Source organism: Bos taurus, chromosome 21 (genome assembly GCF_002263795.3).
Source record: "Bos taurus isolate L1 Dominette 01449 registration number 42190680 breed Hereford chromosome 21, ARS-UCD2.0, whole genome shotgun sequence".
Lineage (NCBI taxonomy): Eukaryota > Metazoa > Chordata > Mammalia > Artiodactyla > Bovidae > Bos > Bos taurus.
Window position 1 is genome coordinate 16,283,535 of NC_037348.1, and position 24,293 is coordinate 16,307,827.

Consider the following 24,293-nt stretch of genomic DNA (forward strand, 5'->3'; position numbering starts at 1 on the left):
TCAACCCAAGGACACTGTGACAATTAAGCAGCATGTATTAAATAACACAGCGGATCTGTTTTAATAACCATGCATATAAACTTTGGCCAGGACACCTTCGATCCTAAACAGAAAGTCTCAGAATACTAGCCTGGGGATTATAGTTTGTTATATAGGGGAATAAACTGATGCCTAGAGAGATTAAGTGGCTTGTACAAGGTTTTTCTAAATTCTTACCTAGCTTACAGATTTTTAAAAGTAGCTTTTCCCTGTTCAAAATAACTTCTCTCCTGCCTCTCTGCCTTTGCCGTTACAACTAATGAAGTCGGTGTGCCCTAATCAGTTTTTTGGAGATATTTGTCTTCCCGAGTTGTAGGAGTTCTTTATATATTCTGAATGCATGTCCTTTGCCAGATATGTTTTCCAAAGAATAGAAAGAAGTTACTGATTTTGTTAGCAGTTATCGTTGTTTTTTTTTTTTTTTTTTCTCTTGTTAGTGTTTTTTTGTGTTCTGTATAAGAAATCTTTGCCAAACTGAAGGTCACGAGCATTTTCTCGTGTGTTTCCTGTGAGAAGTTCTCTCTCTCAGATTTAGGTTTGCGGTCTGTTGGAGTTAACTTCTACAGCTGATGTGAGGTAAGGGCTGACATTCACTGTTTTGCTTATGGATACCCACTTGTTGCAGCACCATTTGTTGGAAAAAACCCATCTTTTCCTTCCCGAATTACTTTTTGTGTGGGCCTTTTTCTGGGGTATCCTGTTTCTTTGGTCTTTATCCCTCTCCTTAGACCAGTACTAACCCTGTGTTAGTTAAGATAGCTTGATAGCTTTGTGGTTAAGTCTTGAGGACGGTAGTGTAAACCCTCCAACTTTGTTCTTTTTCAAAATTCATATGGATATTTTAGGTCATTTGCATTTTCACGTGCATTTTCAAATCATCTTGATTTCTGTAATGAATACTGCTTTTTATTGTTTCATTGGAAATGCATTAAATCTGGAGCTCTATTTGGGGAGAGTTGGCATTAAACTATGATGTGTGTATGTTGGGGTTTTTTTTATGTTTTAAAATATCTTATGTATTTTTTGAAAGCATATTTTAAATTACAACATTTTGTTCAATTTATACTTAGTATTTCATGGTTTTGGTACTATTATAGGTATTTGGAGTTTCAACTTCCAGTTGTCTGTTGTAGCATGTAGAAATACAATGGATTTTGCTAATGAGGTAATGTCATTTTTATTTTGTTGATGTGGTGAATTTGCAAAAGCTAAACCAACATTGTATCGCAGGATAACCCAGTTGGGTCATTGTGTATTATCCTTTTTCGTATTTCCGGACTTGAATTAGTAGCATTTTATTATTAAGGGTTTTTGTGTCCGTGTTGATGAGAGGTTTGGCTTGTATGTTTTTTCTTATAGTGACTTTGTCTGGTATTAGTATCAGGATAATGTAAGTAAAGGAAGTTAGAAAACCCCCACACACCCCTCCACTTTTTGATACTGATGTCTTTTTTTTTTTTTTTTGCTTATCTTTTTGTACATGTCACTGATGTCATCTGGGCCAGTTTTCTTTGTGATACATCTTAGCTAAGAATTCAAGTTCTATAATAGAAATGGGGTGATTCTGGTAGATGTGCTGCTCATGGTAGTTTTAATTTTCCTGTTCCCTGATGACTAATGATACGGAGCATGTTTTCATGTGCCTCCTAGCCATTCATGTATCTTCTTTAGTGAAAAAGGGCCATTTTTAGTTGGGCTCTTAATATTGAGTTGGAAGAGTTCCTTAGAAATCCTGGATGTGAGTACTTTATCAGATATATGATTTGTGGATATTGTCTTTGGCTTCTTAGAGGTAAAGCTATGAATCTTAGTGAAATATGAAATGAACATGTGTTGAAGATTTTATCTAATTCATTTATTAATGAGGTATCCAGCAAGATGTTAAATGTGATATGTGATTGCACATATCTAGTAATTTTTTATTGTATATTACACATTCTGGATGATGTGTTTAGAGACTTCTCTGTTTTTTATCTTCTTAAAAGTGTTAACTTGTTCTGGCAGGCAGCTAATTGAATTGGACTTAAACTCCTACTTTAATTTGATCTCTGCTCAGTTCTTTCAGCCTCAGAGATTTGCTTTTTGCCGGAAATCTTGCGACTCAGTATATGTACAATTCAGGGGTCTACCAAGGATTTGGGGAAAGCTTATATGCAGATTTTAAGAATGCAGCTTTCTGCTCTAGTTCTGTCTACTGTCTTAAGGGATCTAGGAAGTAACCATCATTGAAAAGCAAAGTAAAAGTGAATCTTTGACTCAGGGCTTTTCTCTCTCTTCAGCTTTCTGTCTGCTTTTATCTCCTTCCAGTGCCTTGAAACGGTAGCTTTTGTATTTTAGTCAGTTACAGTTGCTTATCCAGGAGCACATCTTCCCTGGTGCCTTAGTAATGAATCTGGCTGCAGTGCAGGAGATTCAGAGACACGGGTCCGATCCCTGGGTCGGGAAGATCCGGTGGAGGAGGAAATGGCAACCTGCTCCAGTATTTTTGCTTGGAGAATTCCAAGCAAAACTTGTAGCCCACAGAGGAGCCTGGTGGGCCACAGTTGATGGAGTCGCAGAGTCAGACTCGAGTGAGCTGCTAACATGCTCACTTCCACTTTTGTGAGAGGAAGTGAGCAAGGAAAGGTCTTTGAGAAGGGAGGTGGTCGAGAAAGGAATTGGATAGCTTAGGTAAGGGGGTTAGTAAGGTGAGGTTGCATAGAGTCAAGACACTGAAGCCACTGAGCATGTATACACGCAGGCGCAGTGATCTAATATAGGGTAATTGGCTTTTATTTTTTTGTCAACTTTTTAAATAGTGACACTCTTTTTCAGTCATCTGCAGTTAACTTTCCATAGTATATATCTTTTAAAGAGGGACTGGAAGCCTAACTCAAGACTTCAGATTTTTGAAAGTGAAATAAATAGGTTGATTTGCTCTGTAAGATTTAAAAAATGTTTTCCTTGCTTCCTGTCTGTTTTGACCTGACTCCTTGAAGGGCAGAGCTTGTCTTCATAAGTGCAGCTGATGCTGGCCCTGAGTGGGGTGTTTCGTTGTGTTTGTTAAAGCTCCAGGCCTCAGGCTGTTAGCCCATAAGGAGTGTCTCCTTGGAGATTTCATAACTGAGTTTTTAGATTCCCCAGCCCTTTGGTGTTCTTTTTTTTCTCTTGGACTGGGTGGGGAAGTATTCTGTGGGTGGCTGCATTCTTGACTTGCTCCTTGCTCTGACCTGGGATAGGCATCAAGGTCTGTAATGGAAGGTCGCAGAGCCTGTCTCTGGTCTGTCCATTTGGCTTTTAACTGCTTTGTGTTTTAATTTTGTGTTCACTTGAGTAGCAGACTTCAAGACTGCTAATCAGATGTATGAAAAGTCAGTGTATGCGCCAGGTATGGATGGTATGGATGGTATGGTTCTCACTGGTACTTATGGCTTGTAGGACTTAGTATCGTACCAGCAGAAATGGGGCTCTTCACTGGGACTGCAGTTTCGAATGGGAAAGACTTCCTGTTCATTCTCTTTAAGCCTGGGCGTTGGTTTTGAAGCTTGATTATTTGCTTTATCAGAGTTTTGTTGCATTTCAGGGAAAACATTCTCAGACGTTCCTGTTGCTTACGTAACAGGAGCTGAATTTTGGGGGCCAACAGATTTTAGCTGGCGGATGTTAGCCTGTGTTTGTGTAAAAGGGAGTTTGTCCATTCCCCACCGATTCTCAAGCTTGTAAACATTTCCATTTGGAGGTGGGTAGGAACATGTTGGTCTGTTGAGTTGCATTACTTGTTGGGTGATTGCGAAGCTGACTTTTCCTGTAGGCCATTACCTACTCCTGTGGGAAAACAGAATAAGGCACGTCTATAAAGTAGTCGAAAATGGTTGAGTTTTGCGGGAGATGAAACAGATGAATTAGTTACAGAGAAGTGCTGAACAAGTATGTCTTTGCCTTCTTCCTCTCCCATCAGTCTTTTATTGGTGAGGCACTGCTTCTACCACCAAGCATTTTCCATTTAAATTCTTCTCATTCTCACGGGGTTTAGTCCCCAGCTCACAAAATCACCTTTCTGCCTCCTTGCTTGTAGACCTAAGGTACCCAGTGTTTCTATTCATGAAGTTACGATGTGTTAAAGAGACATGGATCTCTTCACTTGTGAAGTGGATTAATGTGAGGATTTGTAGGTGCTTGATGCAGTTAGAAACTCTTCGTTAAGCGCCAGTAAAGATGATGGTGATGGCAGTTAGCTCTGCATAGTTGTTAAGCTGTAGGGTGTCAGGAATGTAGAATTTATGGGGTTTGCCTTTTGGGTGAGCCAACAAGAACAGCCGTTGAGGAATGAAGTGGGAGAACCGTGCGGTACCTGTCAGTGAGGGACAGACACACTGCGTGCTTTTGGTGAGTGTGAATTCGGCAAGCCAGTGCGTGCTCCTTACCACCAGTGTTATTCCCAGCATACTCTTCAGAGAGAGAGAACGGGGGAGGAAGGAGTATTTTTCTTTTCAAACGCCCTTGGTTGAATTTCAGAAGTGGATTTCAGATGCCAGGAAGCAGCTTGTAACGAGAGGATGAGGTCAGTTGGTATAATTGGAGCTAGTTGATAATTCCTTTACTCTGTTCTCTGAACATGTAGTGTTTCTATTTCTGTAGAAACACATGAGCTAGAAAATGACTAGGTCTCTCCATAGATACGTCGTGTGTCCAACTGGAGAGGGAGGCGCACAGGACGAGGGAGATGAGGGTCAGAGCCCAGAGCCAGCCTCAGCCTTCATCCCTGCTGAGCCTGCAGTAGGTCCCGCGGCCATTGTGTTCTGTTTAAAAGCCTCTGAAGGTTATTTTAGAAATGCCATCTTCAGTTTGATTGTACCAGCACTTGGGCAGGGGAACAGAGGGGAAGAAAGAGGAACCAGGAATATATTTTTAAAACTCTGGAAAAAAAAATCGACCTATGAGCTTCTACCTCAAGGGGCAGGGGCTGAGACCGCTATCTTGCGGTTTTCACCATCTTACTTCCTGCTCTGCCACAGAGTCAGCTGTTCCTGGCCCAAGTTTGCTGGTTGAAATCACCCTTTTCATTTTATTCAAGTCACTTAGAGGGAGAGGCGGCACCAACTGAGGTTTCAACTCTAAGCTTCCAAACAGGTGGTTAGTTGAGCGGCCTCCATGTCTCAGAGATTCTGCTGTTGCTGCAAGTAAGGAGTCAGGGTTCTGCTTTGCAGTTGCCTTCACCTTGCCTGGCTTTCTCGGTGGGTGTCCGGAGCCAGGGGTGCTGGCTGGGTTCGTGCCTGTGAAGGACGGTGTGTATAGAGAGAGCACCTGTTCTGTCACCACTGTACAGAAAAGCTGCCCACGTTTGACTGACCTCAGTGCCCTCCCCTGGGGGCCCTGTTACTCTGTCCGCTCAGTCCTTGTATTCATCAGGGGGCGGGGTGTTTAAGGTGTTACCTCTTCTCCCTGCCCCCCGGGGTCTTTGCAGCAGCCGTGGCTGTTGAGTCTTTCGGAGCAGAGTCCTTGTCCGTCTTCTCACCTCGACAGATCCAGCACCAAGCCCGCTGTTGCTGCAGTGGGGTGGGGCCCCCGGGGGCCTGTGTAATTTATGCAGAGAGTCAGAAAGTCAAAGATCTCAGCTCTCAGGCAAGTTTATTTGGACTGTTTATAGTTTGTTGCTCTGTCCACAGTCCCTTGTCTAGAGTACACTCACATTCTTGTTGGCGTGAACTCTTTCCTCTCGGTGCCTTTCCCATGCCTTCTGTCTGGCATCCTTTCCGTCCGTCTTCGCCATCCCTTCCACATCAGAGTGGCTTCTGGACAGGCTGGGCCCTTGACACCTGTACAGGGACCTGCTCACCTACCCCACCCCACTCCCACTTAACAAAACCTGCAAAGCCACAGTTTTACTTTTGGGACAGTACGTCAGGCAGCCTTTTACTCTTTTTCCTCCATGTTAATTTACCTTTTGATTGTAAAGATTTTCAGGAAAAGCAGCCAAGTGAAGCATTGATGGTGATCAGATTATTAGCATTTGGGTCATTCTGTGATAATATTGATTGTATGAAACACACACACACACACACACACACATTGTATTCTGAAATGTAAAGGAAAGGGTACTGTGTAGTAGAGCTTGACTTTCTCTAGCTGTTTTTTGTACATTCTAAATATATTAAGTATTTGAAGTTTCACAGTGCATAGCGGTACTGTCTTTTTGTACATTAGCTAGAAGCATCAATTCATTGTCATGCATTGTTATGCGCCACTTGCCTCCACACATAGCTAGAAATGCTAAATGTTTTAAAGCAACGGTTTTCTTTTTTAACTTAGTTCAAGTGGGGAAATTAATTTTCCATTTCTTATTGTGTAAGTTATTAATATATGTGATCCTCTACGAGTTTCCTTTTAAGAGGAATTCAGAAAACTCGAGATTCAGGGAGTAATCTCGGAAGTTTCTCTTAGCCCTGTTATTTCTAATTCCAGAACAAGTGTAATATCACCTAAATTTAGCCGGGCAATTAACATTTGAAATCATTAGCATTAAACCGTTTTCAGTGAACTGATCAAGTGAGGAGAATTTGCAGAGCACGTTGTCATTGATTTTCGGTTCAGCCGAGATCTCCTCTTACCAATTCTTTACCTTAGTTGTCAAACACCTGTGTTTGTTTTGTGACGCTGTGTGTCCAAATTGAAAGTGAGTTGGCTTTATTAACATCCGAACAGAATTAGACACAATTCTTTTAAAGCACCATTTTCAAAATGCATAGGCACTTCCTCCTCTATTGTGGACCCCGAGAGTGCAGTGTTACACTCACCTTGAGCGTGACTTGGGGAGAGATCACTGAGAGAGACCTTCCCATAGAGTGACAGGGCCGGGATTGTCAGAACGTGGGTACGTGTTGGTCTTCAAGTAGCTGAATTCTCTGCTGAAACTGCTGATCAAGTTATCACAGGTTCTACAGTATGTTACGGTTCCATGTGGCTTCCAGATTGTTAGAAGGAGGGGTGATAATTTTCATGTGCTTTTAGTTGACTGGCCCTAGTTGTTTCTTCCTAAACTAAGTTTATCAGTAATTAAAAAAAAATTACTCTCTGCTCATTGTATGATATAAAAACAAAATGACTCCCCAAGGGATATTTTATGAATAGAAATTCTCCTTTAAAAATGAAAGTCTTCACTTAAGTTAATAGAGTGATTTTTTTTTTTTTAAACCCACTGCTGCTACTGCTGCTAAGTCACTTCAGTCGTGCCCGACTCTGAGTGACCCCATACACGGCAGCCCACCAGGCTCCCCCGTCCCTGGGATTCTCCAGGCAAGAACAGTGGAGTGGGTTGCCCTTTCCTTCTCCAATGCATGAAAGTGAAAAGTGAAAGTGAAGTCGCTCAGTCGTGTCCGACTCTTGGCGACACCATGGACTGCAGCCCACCAGGCCCCTCCATCCATGGGACTTTGGGCAAAAGTACTGGAGTGGGGTGCCATTGCCTTCTCCGAAACCCACTAGTGGGCTGCTGAAAAGTATTGGAGTTTCTTTGACTCTATAAAATTTTCATTTAATTATGTAATACACAAATTTCTTTTACTCGAGGTCTTTATTGTTCAGAAACCTTCCCTCCCATTTTGCGATGGTTAAACAAACAAACGGTGTGTTTTCAAATACCATTATTCTCAAATACCATTATTTGAAGACCTACTACTGGAGAATCATAATATTGAAGGCAGTTATTTATCCTCGCCGTATGAGAGCCATTTGAACAATTTAAAAGCTAATGTTGACATCCTTAGCATCTGCTTCTGATACACTCTTCTGCCTGCCCCTTGTGGGAATGATCCGATAGTTCTTTTGTCACGCACCGTGACCAAGAAGGCGGTCTGCGGGTCACTGTGAAATGATTTCTAACCAAGTAGCCACTCCAGGCCTTGGGATTTGTCCAGGTGAGGTCCTCCAGCTTAGTAATGTCTGCATTTGTGTGCGCGCCCGCTGGCCTGGATTTAGTCTTTCCAAGTAGTTTATAACTGGTTTGGCCCATTGGATTGCTTGCTTTTTGGATGATACAGGTTGGGGAGGATGAAGGAAGTAGAAAGGCCTGAACTTGGCAGTCTCTTTACAGGATGTCTCTTTTAACCCCTGCTGAGGTTAATTTACATAAAACCCAGCTGTGTGTGTGTGCGAAGTTTTCTAAATTTAAAGTTTATTCTTATTACCATAGTGATAAGATTGTCAGCACTCCTGAATTTACGGTCTTGCTCTCCTCTATCTGGGCGTCCTGGCAGCTCACAGTTCCGTTTCCTTTGGGTAACAGGATGCAGCTGGTGGCTGGATTCTCACCTGTGGAATAGCCCTTCGGAGCTCTCTCCTCCGTGTAGGTCTCTGCAAAGCAGCAGAAACCATTTTTGCAGGAAACCACAGGCCTGTGTTAAACACCAAGGGAGCATTGAAATAACATGTGTGAGTGTTCCTCTTCCCGAAGGTACCAATCACCGTGGAGCGCTGCCTTCTGCCCTCCCCTTGGCTTTGAGGTTCTTATTTAGTTAGCTGATGCTCACTCCCCCCTTCTCTGGTCTCTGTTACCTCTCCGGCCAACTGAGCAAGTTGAACCAGGCTGGATTTCATAATGAGCTACTAGGTAAGCCTTCTGGGACTTTCAGATATTTTGGGGAAGATTGATTTTTGTTCTTACATGCTGTGGACCCTTGGCCATCAAATGGTATGGGGAAGCTCATCCGTCTGTCTGTGATGGTCATGTCAGTCAGGCGTCTTTTTAGTATTTACTGGGTGCTCAGTACTGTGCCAGATGCTGTCGGGAGCCGTGGTGGTATGGAGGAGGAGTGCTCCAGAGGACTCTGCTGTGTGGCAGGCCAGCATAAACAAGCCAAGGGGAAAAGGCAGGCATGGAATAAAGGGGGAGAATACCAGTGTGTGACTTACTGCTGACTGTGTGGATTAGCCTATCAGCAGTAATCAGCAGGGCGGAGGGCATTATCTTGAGCCAGAAGAGTGAGCACTGGGCCGAGGGTGGAGCATGCAGAGGGGGTGTAGGAGCTGCAGGGCTGCTGTGGGGGGAGAGCAGCGCTCAATAAGGCGGTACAGATAGTGCACCGAACAGTATTTGGAGAAGTCAGGGTGGGTCTCTGGGGGAGCCTGGATGACCTCTCGAGGTCACCGGGGATGAAGGGCATATTTAATAGAGTGCGGTGTCTTTTGGGGTTCCCATTTCTCTCATCAGTACCCTTCATTTAGAATTCAGGGTCAGCACGGCAATTAGGATGGTCCACGAGAAATGCTCCTTGAACGTGATGTGAGATTAATGCTGAGAAGACTAAAGACGTAACTCGTGCCAGGCAGTAACGATAGGAACGTAATTTATTGAGTATTTTCTCATTGCTTAGTATCGATAAACATTTCATATGCGTCTTTTATTCTTAGGTTTCCCCATTTTACACATGAGACTAAAGCTTGGCAGTTAAATAGCTTGTTGGAGGCAGTGCAGCCAGAAGTGTAAGAGCTGTACAGCTCAAATCCAACTCTGTGTCCTCCTCTGAATTGTATTGCCTTTCTCATTTTTATTCCTGCAGTATTTTAGTTGTTTTTGTTGTTCAGTCGCCATGTCAGGTCCAACTCTTCGTGACCCCATGGACTGCAGCATGCCAGGCTCCCCTGTCCCTCACCATCTCGTGGAGTTTGCCCAAGTTCATGTCCATTAAATCGGTGATGCCATCCAACCATCACATCCTCTGTTGCCCCCTTCTCCTGCCTTCACTCTTTCCCAGCATCAGGGTCTTTTCCATTGAGTTACCTGTTTGCATCAGGTGGACAAAAGTATACAGTATTCTAGTAGGGGCTGCTAAAGAATCCTTAAATGCTAGAAGGTTGTCTTCCCAATCTAGACGGGCACTTTTCAGCCATCTGTTCCTTTAATATCTTTATTATTCATCCAAGTGGCTTATAGAAAGATGGGGGAAAATAAATATGATGCTGAATTTTTTGCAGAGGAAATGTGCCGAGCTTATTAACCTCCCATTTGGCAGCTGCCCGTCCCAAGTGGCCCGCGTGTGTGTGCGGATGTGGCATCTGGGCCTGATCCCTCGGGTTCAGGGCTCCCCCTTTAGAAGAACAAACATGGGTTAAATGTACTCCCCAAACTGTGATCACTTCCTGTTTTTAGGCTTTTCTCTCCCTTTCTTGGTAGCTCAGTGATAAAGAATCTGCCTGCCAATGCAGGAGACTCGGGAGATCCCTGGATCGGGAAGATCCCCTGGAGAAGGGAATGGCAGCCCACTCCAGTGTTCTTGCCTGGAAAATCCCGTGGACAGAGGAGCCTGAGGGGCTACAGTCCATGAGGTCACAAAAAGTCGGACACAACTGAGCATGCACGCAGTGCTCCTTTTTATGAGGCCTGCAGATCTTAGCACCGTTGCCTGGAACTTCCTAAAGAGAAGAGGCTGGTGCCCCCAGAGAACCTTCTAGGAGGTAAGAGATGGCTTACCACTGTGTAGGCAGAGAGGAAGCTGCAGAGTGAAAGCAGCATTTTAGGAAGGTTGAGTCAGAGCCGCACATGGAGCATGGAGAGATTTTCTCAAGGTGATAAGGCCCGGCGTTCAGGTCTACAAGCAGAGACAGGCAGACTGGCGGTGATTCCTGCCTGGGGAAGGAGGTGATGAGGGCTGCTCTGGGACCCCTTCTAATTATAGAGTTCATGGCTCCCAGGGTTTGGCTCGGTTTTGGGGTGAGGATCCCAGGGCCCCTGGACATTGATTGGAAAGCCGGTCTTTGCCTGCTGCACCTCGGGGAAGCCACTGTGGGGTTCTAGCCTGGCCTTCCTTGTTGTAACCCACAGCAGATACGTGGACTCTCAGGGTTTGAATTTAGGCTACAGGAGATTACCTTCCAGTGGTACTTTTTATGAGTCTTTGAACCTGAGTTGTGAATGATCAGACATTTGAGCTGAGCTTAAAAAAAACAGAAGACAAAGCAAAACCAAGAAAATGATAGTAATAAAAAAGCAGAGATTTGTTGATGCCGTGTCATCGTACGGCCATCATTTCTTTGGGCTAGCACTGTGTCACAGTGGTTTGTGTATTTTCTTCTGTCTTCCTTCCTCGGCAACTTGGAGGCATGTGAATTTACACAAGTATCTCTCCTGACTTCTTCCCTCACCTCCTGCTTGCTCTTCTCATTCTTCTGCATAGTTGTAAAGAACTAACTGCGCTGTCTTGTCTTTGGCTATTCTGTTCTTGTTTTCTTTCCTTTCTGTGTTACACATCTCCTGCTGTGTCTACTTAGTTAAAACCTTCCGTAGCATTGACTGAAGCGACTTAGCAGCAGCAGCAGCAGCATTGGCCTTCTACAATAAGCTATGTCTGGGCTCCACCTTCTAGAGGGTTTATAGCTCCTTCCTGATCCTTGTAAAGTTTTTATTGCACTAATCATAATGTACTGCAAATTAAGTATTTAAGTGTGGGTGTCACTTGTGATACTGGTAGGGGCCATGTGTTATTTCCCTATCATGGATTGCAGCCTTGTCGTGGCGAAGGGGCTTGTGCAGCTCAGTGAAGCTTTGAGTCATGCTGTGCAGGGCCACCCAAGACAGACGGCTCCTAGTGAAGAGTTCTGACAAAACACGGTCCACTGGAGCAGGTATTATTGGCCAGTCACCCCAATATTCTTGCCCCATGGACTATAAAAAAATATGATACTGGAAGGTGAGCCCAGGTTGGAAGGTGTCCAGTAGGCTACTCAGTAATTCCAGCTGAGTTATTTAAAACCCTAAAAGATGATGCTGTTAAAGTGCTGCACGCAGCATGCCAACAAATTTGGAAAACTCAGCAGTGGCCACAGGACTAGAAAAGGTCACTTTTCATTCCAATCTCAAAGAAGGGCAATACCAAAGAATGTTCAAGGTACCATACCGTTGTGCTCATGTCACATGCTAGCAAGGTTATGTTCAGAATCCTTCAAGCTAGATTTCAGAAGTATGTGAACTGAGAACTTCTAGATACACAAGCTCGGTTTTGAAGAGGCAGAGGAACCAGAGATCAAATTGCCAACATTGTTGGATCATGGAGAAAGCAAGGGAGTTCCAGAAAAACATCTGCCTCATTGATTATGTTAAAGTCTTTGACTGTGTGGATCACAACAAACTGTGGAAAATTCTTAAAGAGATGAGAGTACCAGACCACCTTACCTGTCTACCTGAACATCCTGTATGCAGAACAAGAAGCTACAATGGACTGGCTCACAATTAGGAAAGAGTACAATAAGGCTGTATATTGTCACCCTGCTTATTTAACTTCTATGCAGAGTACATCATGTGAAATGCCTAGCTAGGTGAATCACAAACTGGAATCAAGATTGCCGGGAGAGATATTAACAACCTCAGATATACAGATGATATCAGTCTAGTGGCAGAAAGTGAAGAGGAACTAAAGAGCCTCTTGATGAAGGTGAAAGAGGATAGTGAAAAGGCTGGCTTAAAACTCAGCATTCAGAAAACGAAGATCATGGCATCTGGTCCCATCATTTCATGGCAGATAGATGGGGAAACAATGGAAACAGTGACAGACTTTATTTTCTTGGGCTCCAGAATCACTGTGGACAGTGACTGCAGCCATGAAATTAAATGATACTTGCTCCTTGGTAGGAAAGCTATGACAAACCTAGACAGTGTATTAAAAAGTAGAGACATTGCTTTGCTGACCAAAGTCCATATAGTCAAAGCTATGGTTTTTCCAGTAGCCATGCATGGATATGACAGTTGGACCATAAAGAAGGCTGAGTACTGAAGAATTGATGCTTTTGAATTGTGCTGGAGAAGACTCTTGAGACTCCCTTGGACAGCAAAGAGATCAAACCAGTCAATCCTAAAAGAAATTAGCCCTGCCTGATAGCTCAGTTGGTAAAGAATTTGCCTGCGATGCAGGAGACCCCAGTTCGATTTCTGGATCAGAAAGATCGCTGCAGAAGGGATAGGCTACCCACTCCAGTATTCTTGGGCTTCCCTTGTGACTCAGTTGGTAAAGGATCCACCTGCATTGCGGGAGACCTGGGTTAGATCCCTGGGTTGGGAAGATCTCCTGGAGAAAGGAAAGGCGGCCTATTCCAGTATTCTGACCTGGAGAATTCCATGGACTGTATAGCCCATAGGAGTTGCAAAGGGTCGGACATGACTGAGCAACTTTCACTTTCACTTTATTCATTGAAAGGACTGATGCTGAAGCTCAAATACTTTGGCCACCTGATGCGAAGAGCCAACTCATTGGAAAAGACCCTGATCCTGGGAAAGATTGAAAGCAAAAGGAGAAGAGGGTGGCAGAGGATGAGATGGTTAGATAGCATCACTAACTCAGTGGACATGAATTTGAGCTAACCTTGGGAGATAGTGGAGGACAGAGGAGCCTGACGTGCTGCAGTCCATGGAGTCAGAGTTGGACATGACTTAGCAAGTGAATGGTAGCAAAGTTGTATTTGTCCCTAAAGCTCAGCATCTAGCTGTCCATGGACTATTTTAAGGGCTCAGTAATATGAGATTATCTACCATTATTAAGTCTTTACCTGCCAGGCAGATGTTATAAACATATATATAGAAAATGAGGCCCCAGTCACTAAAGACTATGGTGTGCTTACCCATATGAATTTTAGAGCAAGTTCTAAGATGAATGTGAGAAAATCAGAGTTTGAAAATTAAATTTCTTTATTTTAATTGATAAACCGTTGTGACAAAGTTCTGATTTGTTTTATTCCACGATAATTCCTTTGATTGTGTGTGTGTGTTTGCCATAAATTCTGGGTCATTCTGCCTACTGGGTAATGCGGCACTGATAAAGAATAAATCAAATGAGTGTGGCTGTTGGGTTTTTGTCTCAGTTTGCTGTATCCTTTTGTTTTCCTGTTGAGTATTGCCCTCTGTTAGACTCTGTGTCCTGACAGCCTCTCCGAGGCACCCCCTTCCCCTCCCACCCCTCTTCTGACTAGTGCTTTGCTTTTATCTTGGTGTGTAGTAAGCACCGTGTCATGAGAGGGTGGGATAGAGCAAGGCTCACTGTGCCGTGACAACCAGACACCTGATCTGAGTCTCAACACTGTTTCCAAAAGTGTGGGCTGTGATTTCAAAGGAAAACATCACAAGGTTAGGTTTTTTGATTTGGACTCTGATGGTGGAAGTAGGCAGGGAGGGGCTGGGCAAGAATTGGCATTATCTGAGAACGTGCCAACAGATGATCATGTGCCCTGAGGTTTGAGCATCACTGCTTAAAGCTCACTGCTCAGTTAATCAGTGAGTGAATCTTTAAACAGAAGAGCTTGGACATATACGAGACTTCCATAAAGTTTCCTCAGTTCCTTATTCAGAAAATATACTTGGTATGTGTAGTATTTTTTTTTTTTTTTGGTAGAACTTGACATCCTCACCACGAAAAGCCTATCTACCCCTTTACTGTGCTTCCTTTTCTGTGGTTCAGAACTCCTGGCTCCCGCCCTCAGCCAGTGCATGATATTTTATAGCCAGCAGCCCAGACTCCTTAGGAATGAAGGAGAAAGTCTTTTGAATCTTGTTGTTTTCCTTGAGGAAGACCTGAATGTTGACCGTTCTGCAAGAATCCAGAGTATGCGTTGTCATTTCCATGTTAACCCCCACCCAGATGTTTGTGGGTTTTGAAGGATTTATTCTAGCCCAGTCGTAGCCAGGTCCCTGGCCATGGAAATTCATCTGAAGCACACTTTTCCATGGAAATACCCTGCAGGTAGAAATACTCTGTCTATGCCTGGCTGCATCCCAAACAGCTGTCCTTGCCTTAATGAGACTGGGGTGGTTGTGTTCAGGGGGCAGTTTGCACGTCTTTTTTGTGGATTTAGATGCTTCCCTGTTGTGAATGGCAAAAACCAGGCCGATGTTTGTTAGGCGTGGACAGCTGGTCCTTAGGAAAAGAGAGTTTTCAGTATAATTACCTGCTGTGGTGTTGGGGGCACCTGTGACTTGCCCGCTGCCCCTCCTTGAACATTTGGCTTTAACAGGAGCACCTGTTAAAGGCTTCTTTAGTGTAAAGTGTAACTGTGACCGAAGGATAGTGAGTTTGGTTTATGTTTACAGACGTATGGGTGCAGACGTTCTTGTTTTAATTGCTTTGCTTTTTATCAGCTCTAGGGACCTCTAGTAAAGCTGGTAGATTATTCAGTTTGACATTGAGGGGAAAAAACAGGTCTTTTTACTCCTTTCTAGGTCTGTTGTAACAGGGGACTTATGCCTTTCCTGTATTGAGACATGCTTTTTTTTTTTTAAGATGGAAAATATCTTTGAGACATATAAAACTGTTGAATGAGGACATAATGTTTCTTTGGATTATTGAGTTGGTTTTTTTTTTTTTAGCTTTTGACCAGGAGTTGGCATTCTGTGATCCACTGGCTGAACCTAGACTTCTGCCGCTTTTAGTAAATAAAGTTTTATTGGAACATGGCCACACCCAGTCATACATATGGCAGCAGAAACCCTGTGCCTGCAGAGCTTAAAATATTTACTGTTTGACTTTTTACAGAAATGTTTGCTGACGCTTATTAAGGATTCCAATTTTTATTTAGGTATGTATTTTTTCTTTGGGGCGGGGGGCGGTTTACCTGGTAAGATTTTGCATTTGTTTGCTCAGGCACATTGGTTGTTGGAAGTGCTTTCTGTCCTGTCCGTCCAGTAAACTAGTCAAACAGGCTTATTGTGATCCTGTGTAGTGACTGAGTTTCTGCACTGTCATTTTTCAGGTAGAGCGAGGTGCAAAACATTCCAGAACTTTTGGTAAACTTGGTCAGCGCTGCACGCCCAGTGCTGGTATATTCTGATGATGGGCTGTGCTTTGCATCCTGTGAGGAAAAGGCTGATGCTAGTGTATGTTAAAGTACAGGAAGGGATCGTTGCAGCAGTCTTTGCTTCTCTAATCAGCAGCACCCTGAGACTTTTTTTTCCTCTTGCTCTCTTTTATATTTTTAATAGGAGGATAATTGCTTTTTATTGTGTTGATTTCTGCTGCATGAATCAGCCATAGGTAGACATATGTCCCCGCCCTCTTGAACCTCCCTCACACCCCTCTAGGTAGTCACAGAGCACCTGATTTGAGCTCCACCGTCAAAATGGGAGAAAACAATTGCAAATGAAACAATTGACAAAGGGTTAATCTCCGGAATATATAAGCAGCTTATGCAGATCAACAGCAGAAAAACTAATAGCCCAGTCAAAAAATGGGCAGAAGACCTAAACAGATATTTCTCCAAATAGATGGCCAGTAATACATGAAAAGATGCTCCAGGTTGCTCATTATTCAGTTCAGTCGCTCAGTCGTGTCCGACTCTTTGCGACCCCATGGACTGCAGCACGCCAGGCTTCCCTGTCCATCTCTAACTTCTGGAGCCTACCCAAACTCACGTCCATCGTGTCAGTGATGCCATCCAACCATCTCAACCTCTGTTGTCCCCTTCTCCTCCCAACTTTGATCTTTCCCAGCATTGGGGTCATTTCCAGTGAATCAGTTCTTCGCATCAGGTGGCCAAAGTATTGGAGTTTCAGCTTCAGCATCAGCCCTTCCAATGAATATTCAGGACTGATTTCCTTTAGGATTGACTGGTTGGATCTCCTTGCAGTTCAAGGCTGCTCATTATTAGAGAAATGCAAATCGAAATTACAATGAGGTATCACCTCACACCAGTCAGAAAGCCCCATACCAAAAAATCTACAAATAATAAATGCTGGAGAGGGTTTGGAGAAAAGGGAACCCTTTTGCGTCGTTGGTGGGAATGTCAATTGATAACAGCCATTATGGAGAACAGTGTGGAGATGCCGTAAGAAACTAGGAATAAAACTACTTGCCGGCAGTGTGGGAGACCTGGGTTCGATCCCTGGGTTGGGAAGGTCCCCTGGAGGAGGGCACAGCTACCCCACTCCTGTACTCTTGGCTGGAGAATCCCATGGACAGAGGAGCCTGGGAGGCTGCAGCCCATAGGGTCACAAAGAGTTGGGCACGACAGAGCACGCACACAGTGAGGGGGCATGGACGCAGCCTCGATGTCCACCCTGAGACTTCTTGCATCTGGGTGTTGTGGCAGGGTGTGTAGATTTGCATGATTGACACAGCTGCATTAAAACTGGGGGAGCCTGTTTTGACATAAAGTGAACATGTTCCATTTATACAGCGGCAAAGTGTTTGGTTTTTATTGGAGCATTTTGAAATAAAACTCAAAATGTGAGAATAAATACTCTTACTGCGCTTGTTATTACTATTATTTCATACACACCCGAGTTTATGACTTCCCCAGAACTGTAACAGGTTACTATGGAGTGGCAGAGTTGGTAGACATACCTAACACCATGTCATTTAAATCTTTGCATTTTGATAGTTCTTTTTCTTCATGGTCTCTTTCAAATGGCGTGCAGCCTTTACTGGCCCCACAGCGTCAGTCACGTGTTGTGCTTGTGAAGTTATTCACTAGTTTGATATCAGAGACAGAAAACATTTTAGGATTTTCTCTTAAAATTCCTTGATCAAATGATTGGATAGACATGGTGCTTTTAATTTTCCTCTTGATAAAAAGTCTGTTGACAAAGCAAAGACTCCAGTGGTCTCCAAACTGGGCTTGGGGTATAGGTTGGTTTTCAAGTGCGTTTGCTCTGACTGAGAAGATTGCCTTCCTGTACTACGTAGTCTCCTTTTTTAGAACACAGTTCTCAAGTAAATTAAGTCTGTTTAAATGTGTGAAATAAGTTGATGCACTGTATATAGCGAGTGTTTGATGGTTTAGCATCAGAACTCTTGAGTTCTCGGTTTTAGGACCAGTTTGAGGGTCTTTTCATCTATTATTGTATTACTTGCTTTCTTAATCTCTCTCGCTGTGGGGGTAAAACTCACCCCAGGAGGCCTTCCCTCAGCCCCGTATTTAAAACTGTATCCTGCTCATCGCCTGTCCCCTCTTCACTGATGCTTTCCCGTGGCTCTCACTAGTGCTTTCTCTCTGCTGGTCCTCAGATAAGCTCTGTTTGTACTCTCAATGCCTTGAGCAGGGTGCCCAGCACACTGTAGATGCCCAGTGATGGTTGAATTAACGAAGTCGAGGAGAGTCTGTGCTGTCTGTAGAATGAGGGCTAGAGGCAGGCAGGGCAGGTCGGTTGGTGACATCAGACTGGGCTTGAATTCTAGGTTCATCCACCTCTTATGGTGATATTAAATAATTCAATCATTGAAAGGAAACACCCCCCTCCCCAACCAGTGAGATGGGAAAAAAATGGGGAAAATAGTATTTTTTAAAAGGGGATTAAAATTGGTGTTGGAGGGACTTCTCTGGCGGTCCAGAGGTTAAGACTTCGCCTTCCATCGCAGGGGTGTTATGGGTTCGATCTTTGGTCAGGGAGCTTAAATCCCACATGCTCGTGGCCAAAAAACCAAAACATGAAACAGAAGACAAATGGTAACAATTTCAATAAAAACTTTAAAAGTGGTCCACATTAAAAAAGAAAATGATACTGGTTTTCAGTTCAGTTCAGTTGCTCAGTCCTGTCCAACTCTTTGCGACCCCATGAATCACAGCATGCCAGGCCTCCCTGTCCATCACCAACTCTCAGAGTTCACCCAAACTCATGTGCATTGAGTCGTTGATGCCATCCAGCCATCTCATCCTCTGTCGTCCCCTTCTCCTCCTGCCCCTAATCCCTCCCAGCATCAGGGTCTTTTCCAATGAGTCAACTCTTTGCGTGAGGTGGCCAAAGTATTGGAGTTTCAGCCTCGGCATCAGTCCTTCCAGTGAACACCCAGGACTGGTCTCCTTTAGGATGGACTGGTTGGATCTCCTTGCAGTCCAAGGGACTCTCAAGAGTCTTCTCCAGCACCACAGTTCAAAAGCATCAATTCTTCGGCGCTCAGCCTCTTCACAGCCCAACTCTCACATCCATACATGACCACTGGAAAAACCATAGCCTTGACTAGACGGACCTTTGTTGGCAAAGTAATGTCTCTGCTTTTGAATGTGGTATCTAGGTTGGTCATAACTTTCCTTCCAAGGAGTAAGCATCTTTTAATTTCATGGCTGCAGTCACCATCTGCAGTGACTTTGGAGCCCCCAAAAATAAAGTCTGACACTGTTTCCCCATCTATTTCCCATGAAGTGATGGGACCAGATGCCATTGTCTTCGTTTTCTGAATGTTGAGCTTTAAGCCAACTTTTTCACTCTCCTCTTTGACTTTGATCAAGAGGCTTTTTAGTTCCTCTTCACTTTCTGCCATAAGGGTGGTGTCATCTGCATATCTGAAGTTATTGATATTGGCTATAAAGCTCTATAAATGTTAGTCCTTGCTTTCCCCTGGTTTGTCAGCATTGAAGAAGCGTAAAGGCAGTCTGAATTTAGCAATCGGATGCTTCTAGGGTCGTTACCTTGATGACTTCTGACAGATTTATTCTTCCAGCAGCCTGTGTTGCCAGCATAACAATGAACTGTCCCTTTGACCAGTGTGGGTGGACAGACAGTTTGTCAGCCCTCTTTAATCCTCATATCAGAACAACTTGTATGGGTTCTGGCTTTGAAATAAGTTTAGGCGAGTCCACGATTCCAGATAGTTCAGAGGGCATCATGAGACCTTTTGCCCAGGTGCAGTGGGCGCGTCAGAGAAGTTTGTTTGGGTTCCTTGTACACAGCAGTCATTCTGGGTCTTCTGGCAAATCAAGAAACATCGGAAGGCTGGTAGGTCACTAGTCTGTCTCCATAGATTTCTCCAAACCTTACAGGTCTGGTTACAAGGTGTTACTTCTTGTTTTGGTTTCCACTGATGTTTCTTCTGTTGGGATGGTCAGCAATACTTCATAAGTCAGTTAAAGCAAATGGATTTGGTTCGTGCATTTACAGATTCTTTCAGTCTTTTGTCCCAGGCAAGTCTGAACAGGACCTAGAAAGCTGATTAAAAGACTAGTGAGCATGGTGCTTAATTTTAAGTTAAATGGGTATTTAACACGTTAAGAAAGTACTCCGTCTTCAGTCTTCCTTTTCTCCTGTTTTTTTTTTTTTAATCATCCATGCTTGCTTTTTGAATCTGTTGGTTAGAAAAACAAAGGTGTCCTAAAAAAAAAAAAAAAGAAAAACAAAGGTTTTCTAAAAGAGTTCACTATTGCTCCATTTCTCAAGTTTGGTTTTCAGTGTGGATTTTTGTAGGTGATTTTAGCACCAAAGGGTACAGAATCATTAAATGAAGCCTGGCAGGAAGGAAAGAGTGCCCTAAGCCGTGTGTGTGTGTGTGTGTGTGTGTGTGTGTGTGTTGGACGCATCTGTTATTGTGTGTGTGTGTTGGGCGGGTGGAGATGTAGACTAGAGGACAAACAAGCCTTGTGTGTGTGTTTGGAGGGTCTGTTTGTGTGTGTGTGTGTTGGGAGGGTCTCATTGTGTGTGTGTTTGGCGGGTCTGTTAGTGTGTGCGTGTGTGTGTTGGGCAGGTCTCTTATTGTGTATGTGTTCGTGTGTGTGTGTGTGTTGGGCGGGTCTCTCATTGTGTGTGTGTTCGTGCGTGTGTGGGTTTGGCGGGTCTGTTATTGTGTGTGTGTGTGTGTGTTGGTGGGGTGGGGGTGTGGACTAGAGGGCGAATGGAGCAGGCAGGGGAGGTGGTCAGTCCCTGTGGGGCCACCTGGCTGTGGGCACGTCTTGCAGCAGAGTTAATGAAACCCATGGCCTGCTACTGGTTGGAGATGATTGTGCGTATGAATCTGGTTATGATTTATCTTTTTCCCTAGAGGTGTGTGTTAACTGTTTTTGGGGTGAGCCTTTGATTCTTAGACTCACAACCTGACTAAATTGGCCAATTTGTAAAAAAGTTTTAATACTGAGAGGATTCTGTTATTTGAGCTATGTGCGGTTGCTCAGGCGTTGCTTTTTATTCTAAAATTTGGTCTTTGATTTCTAATTTACGCTGTTGGCATTTTGATTATTAGGTTTTTGTGATCTGGTCTGGCATCTTGCCAAGTATGGGATTTTATCTTTTTCTTTTTGCACCTTGAATGCTGTTCCTGTACTTTTTTTTTTTTTTTAAATACTGCTAGATCGTAATTGATCAGTCCCCTATTATGAGCAAGACACTCAAAATCTATTAGAATGAAATTACTTGGGTCTTCTTCTCTGATTCTTATGAACATGGGATTAGCTTATTCTGAGATTGGTTTATTTAACAAAAGATTTGTCTGTCTGAAGTAATTCTGGACTACGATGACTTTAGCTTAGATGAAATCCTGGTCAAATCACCAAGGTGAGCTTCTCAGTATTCACAAATGTATTATATAATGCTGTAAGTCTTCTCTAAAGTTCTTCCTAAGATTTTTGTGAGAATTCATTTAGAGGGGTAATGACAGGGAATCCAGCCACTGATTTTCAGGAGACCAACAGCTTCTAGTGGACGGAGGCCACCTGTAGCCCCTCCTCTGAGAGGAAGAGGGCTGTCTCGTGGTCTCCCCTCCGCCCTGAGTGCCCTAGTGGTAACTGGGGGAAGCATCTTATGAGTTTGGGAGATTATATAAAAGGGTAACTTGCACACACACTGTTCTTTTTTTGGTAACTGCTTTTATTATCCTGTTGGTTGGTTGTTGAAACATCTCCTATGACTGCAAAGACTTTTGTCTTTGTTTTTCAATCAGAACTTCTTTCTCCCCACTTGTAAAGATGGAATCTGGGCCACAAGGCATGCTGCAGTCCTTGAACTTCTGTTTCCAAACCTCTGAGGAAAGCTGGGTATCTGTAACCCCAGACTCCTGATTTTGCTCATGTGACCTTGCTTGACATCTAGGACTTTTCCAGTGGGTTTTAAATTTTTGATGATAACTTTTAATTTTATTCTCATCTATTTCTCTCTTTTCTGTTCCAGTGTCCTGGGTCATGAAACTTAATCCACAGCAAGCTCCATTATATGTGAGTAAATCACCAGATTTCATTTTATCCTTACTTCTGCTGTTGAATTTTTATAATAAACTCAAAAATGTTCTCCTGTGATTATCAAAGGAATGTTGAACCATCTACATATGAATATATTGACATAATGCACATCAGAAATTGAATTTGATTTAGTGAATATTAAATGATGAATAATACATGATACTGAGTGGGGAACAAGTCACACCTGTAAGCCTTGTGTGGTAGACTGATCGGGTAGATATGATGCATGTATAAAGCAGTCGCATTGCCCTGCAAAATGACTCTACAACTTCTTTTAACCTACAGTTCCTTTCTGTAGAAGCAAGTGTGTCGAGCTTCCTCCTGCCGTTGCCGTTACTCTGTGCCACGACTAGGGGGCGCTCTGTCACTGGCAAAAGGGCTATTTTCTTTTAAGAACCTGGGTGAAAGCCATCATCTCCTTAGAAAGTGAGGAGGTTATAAGATGAAATGGATAAATGAATGAATTGAGGCTGAAAAAAGTAAATTCTAGGTGTTTTTGTTTGTTTAAAAAAAAAAAAAAACTGTTTTAAGAGTGAGTTAGCCGAATTGAGGTGATGAAAAGTGCCTGGTTGGTGAGCAGCTGTCTTAGAGGTGTAGCCCGGCTTGTGAGGGGCCGGGGGATTTGCTGTTCGCGTGGTCTGGAGAGGTGATAAAAGTTTTTTTGATGGCACAGGACTTCAGGCAGATCCTTAATCATGAAGGTTAAGGATCGTTCATTGGCTGAAAATTGCTCAGAGTTTGTTGAGGACACAGACCAGAAGGTAGAGGGTTGGGTGGCAGTGAGCGTGGTGTGCGGTGAGCAGGCAGAGTCTGGCCCCGCTGGGTTTGTGTTCATGGGGATGCGAGGCAGATCTAAAGAGGTGGGTGATGCTCAGCTGTGGAAGCACACTAAAGTGTGCGCAGTTTATTTCATGACCACTGAGGGGATTTTAATGATGTTCAAACTGGCTGTTCCTGTTTTGTGTTTATTTTTTTAACCATGCTGTGTTAGTAAAAGTCATATACTTTCCTAACATAGAGCGCTCATATGATTGCTCTTCATACAAAGCAAAACACGTGTTCATAGGCGATATCTTGCGTTCTTAAATTCCTTCCAGGCCACTTGGAGACCATTTATTATGTTCACCAGTGGGTTTGCACATGAATTGAATACCTGGGACGTAAGAAAACAACTGAGATAAAGTTCACACACTGTAAAATCCACCCGTTTAAAGTGTACAGTTCCACGGTTTTAGTGTATTCACGGTTGTGTCATCTTCAGGGCGCTTTTCAGCAGCCTAAACAGAAACCCCACATCCCTTGGCAGCCGCTCACCAGTTCCCCCTCCCTCAGCCCTGGGCATCTGCTTTCTACTTCCTGTCCTTATGGTTTTACCTGTTCTGGAAATTTCATTTAAATGGAGTCATGCAGTATCTGGCCTTTTGTGACTGGTCTCTTTCACTTAACAGCTTATATATAAGGTGTATATCAGAGTGAGTATAAGTACTTTGTTCCTTTTTATTGACAGATAATAATCCATTATATGGACACATTATGTGTTATTTATCCAATCCTCAGTTGATGGGCATTTAGGCTGTTTCTACTTTTAGGTGAATGCTGCTGTGAACAGCAGATTTTTGTGGAGGTGCCCAACTTTATTCTTCCCCCATTGATTTTTCTTGGGCACTTTTGTTGAGAATCAGTTGGTTATTAAATGTAAGGAATTACTACTCAATTCTGTTCCTTTCATTTATGTCATCCTTCATTGGTTAAGTTTCTTTCAACAGTGATTGATAGTTTCCAGTGTACATGTCTTTAATTTTTGTAGAATTTATTCCTAAGTATTATATCCTTTTTGATGCTATTGTAAATGATACTGTTTTCTTAAATTCATTTTTAGATTGCTCATTGCTGGTGTAGAAATGTAGTTGATTTTTGTGCATTGATCTTTTAATATACAGTCTTGCTGAACTTGTTTATTAGCTAGTACTTTTCTAAGTGGATCCTTCAGGATTTTCTATATCCAGGATCATGTCAGCTGCAAATGTGCTGTGTGCGCTAAGTCGCGCTTCAGTTGTGTCCAGCTTTGCAACCCTGTGGAGCATAGCCTGCCAGGCTCCTCTGTCCATGGGATTCTTCAGGCAGGAATACTGGAGTGGGTTGCCATGCGCTCCTCCGGGGGATGTTCCCAACCCAGAGATGGAACCTGCGTCTCTTGTGTCTCCTGCGTTGGCAGGGGGGTTTTTACCACTAGCTCCACCTGGGAAGCCCTGTTGAAAACAGACATAGTTTTTGTCTTTCCGGTCTTTTTATTTTGTTTCTTTTTCTTGCCTAATTGCCCTGAGGAGAACCTTCAATTCAATGCAGAGTTGAATAAAATAGTGAGAGGA

General features: G+C 43.4%; 1 protein-coding gene across 12 annotated transcripts in view; it reads left to right on the forward strand.

Annotated features, from left to right (window-relative positions):
* The window catches only part of AKAP13 (A-kinase anchoring protein 13), a 324,467-nt gene that overhangs the window by 68,242 nt on the left and 231,932 nt on the right, over positions 1 to 24,293 (forward strand). For 11 of the 12 annotated variants that reach the window (XM_024982287.2, XM_059879258.1, XM_059879260.1 and 8 more), the window contains exon 2: positions 21,857 to 21,900. In XM_024982287.2, coding sequence (XP_024838055.2) covers positions 21,857 to 21,900 — 44 coding nt within the window. Of the gene's footprint in view, positions 1 to 8,520; positions 8,624 to 21,856; positions 21,901 to 24,293 lie in introns of those variants that run through there. The other variant, XM_024982276.1, reaches the window with a different exon arrangement.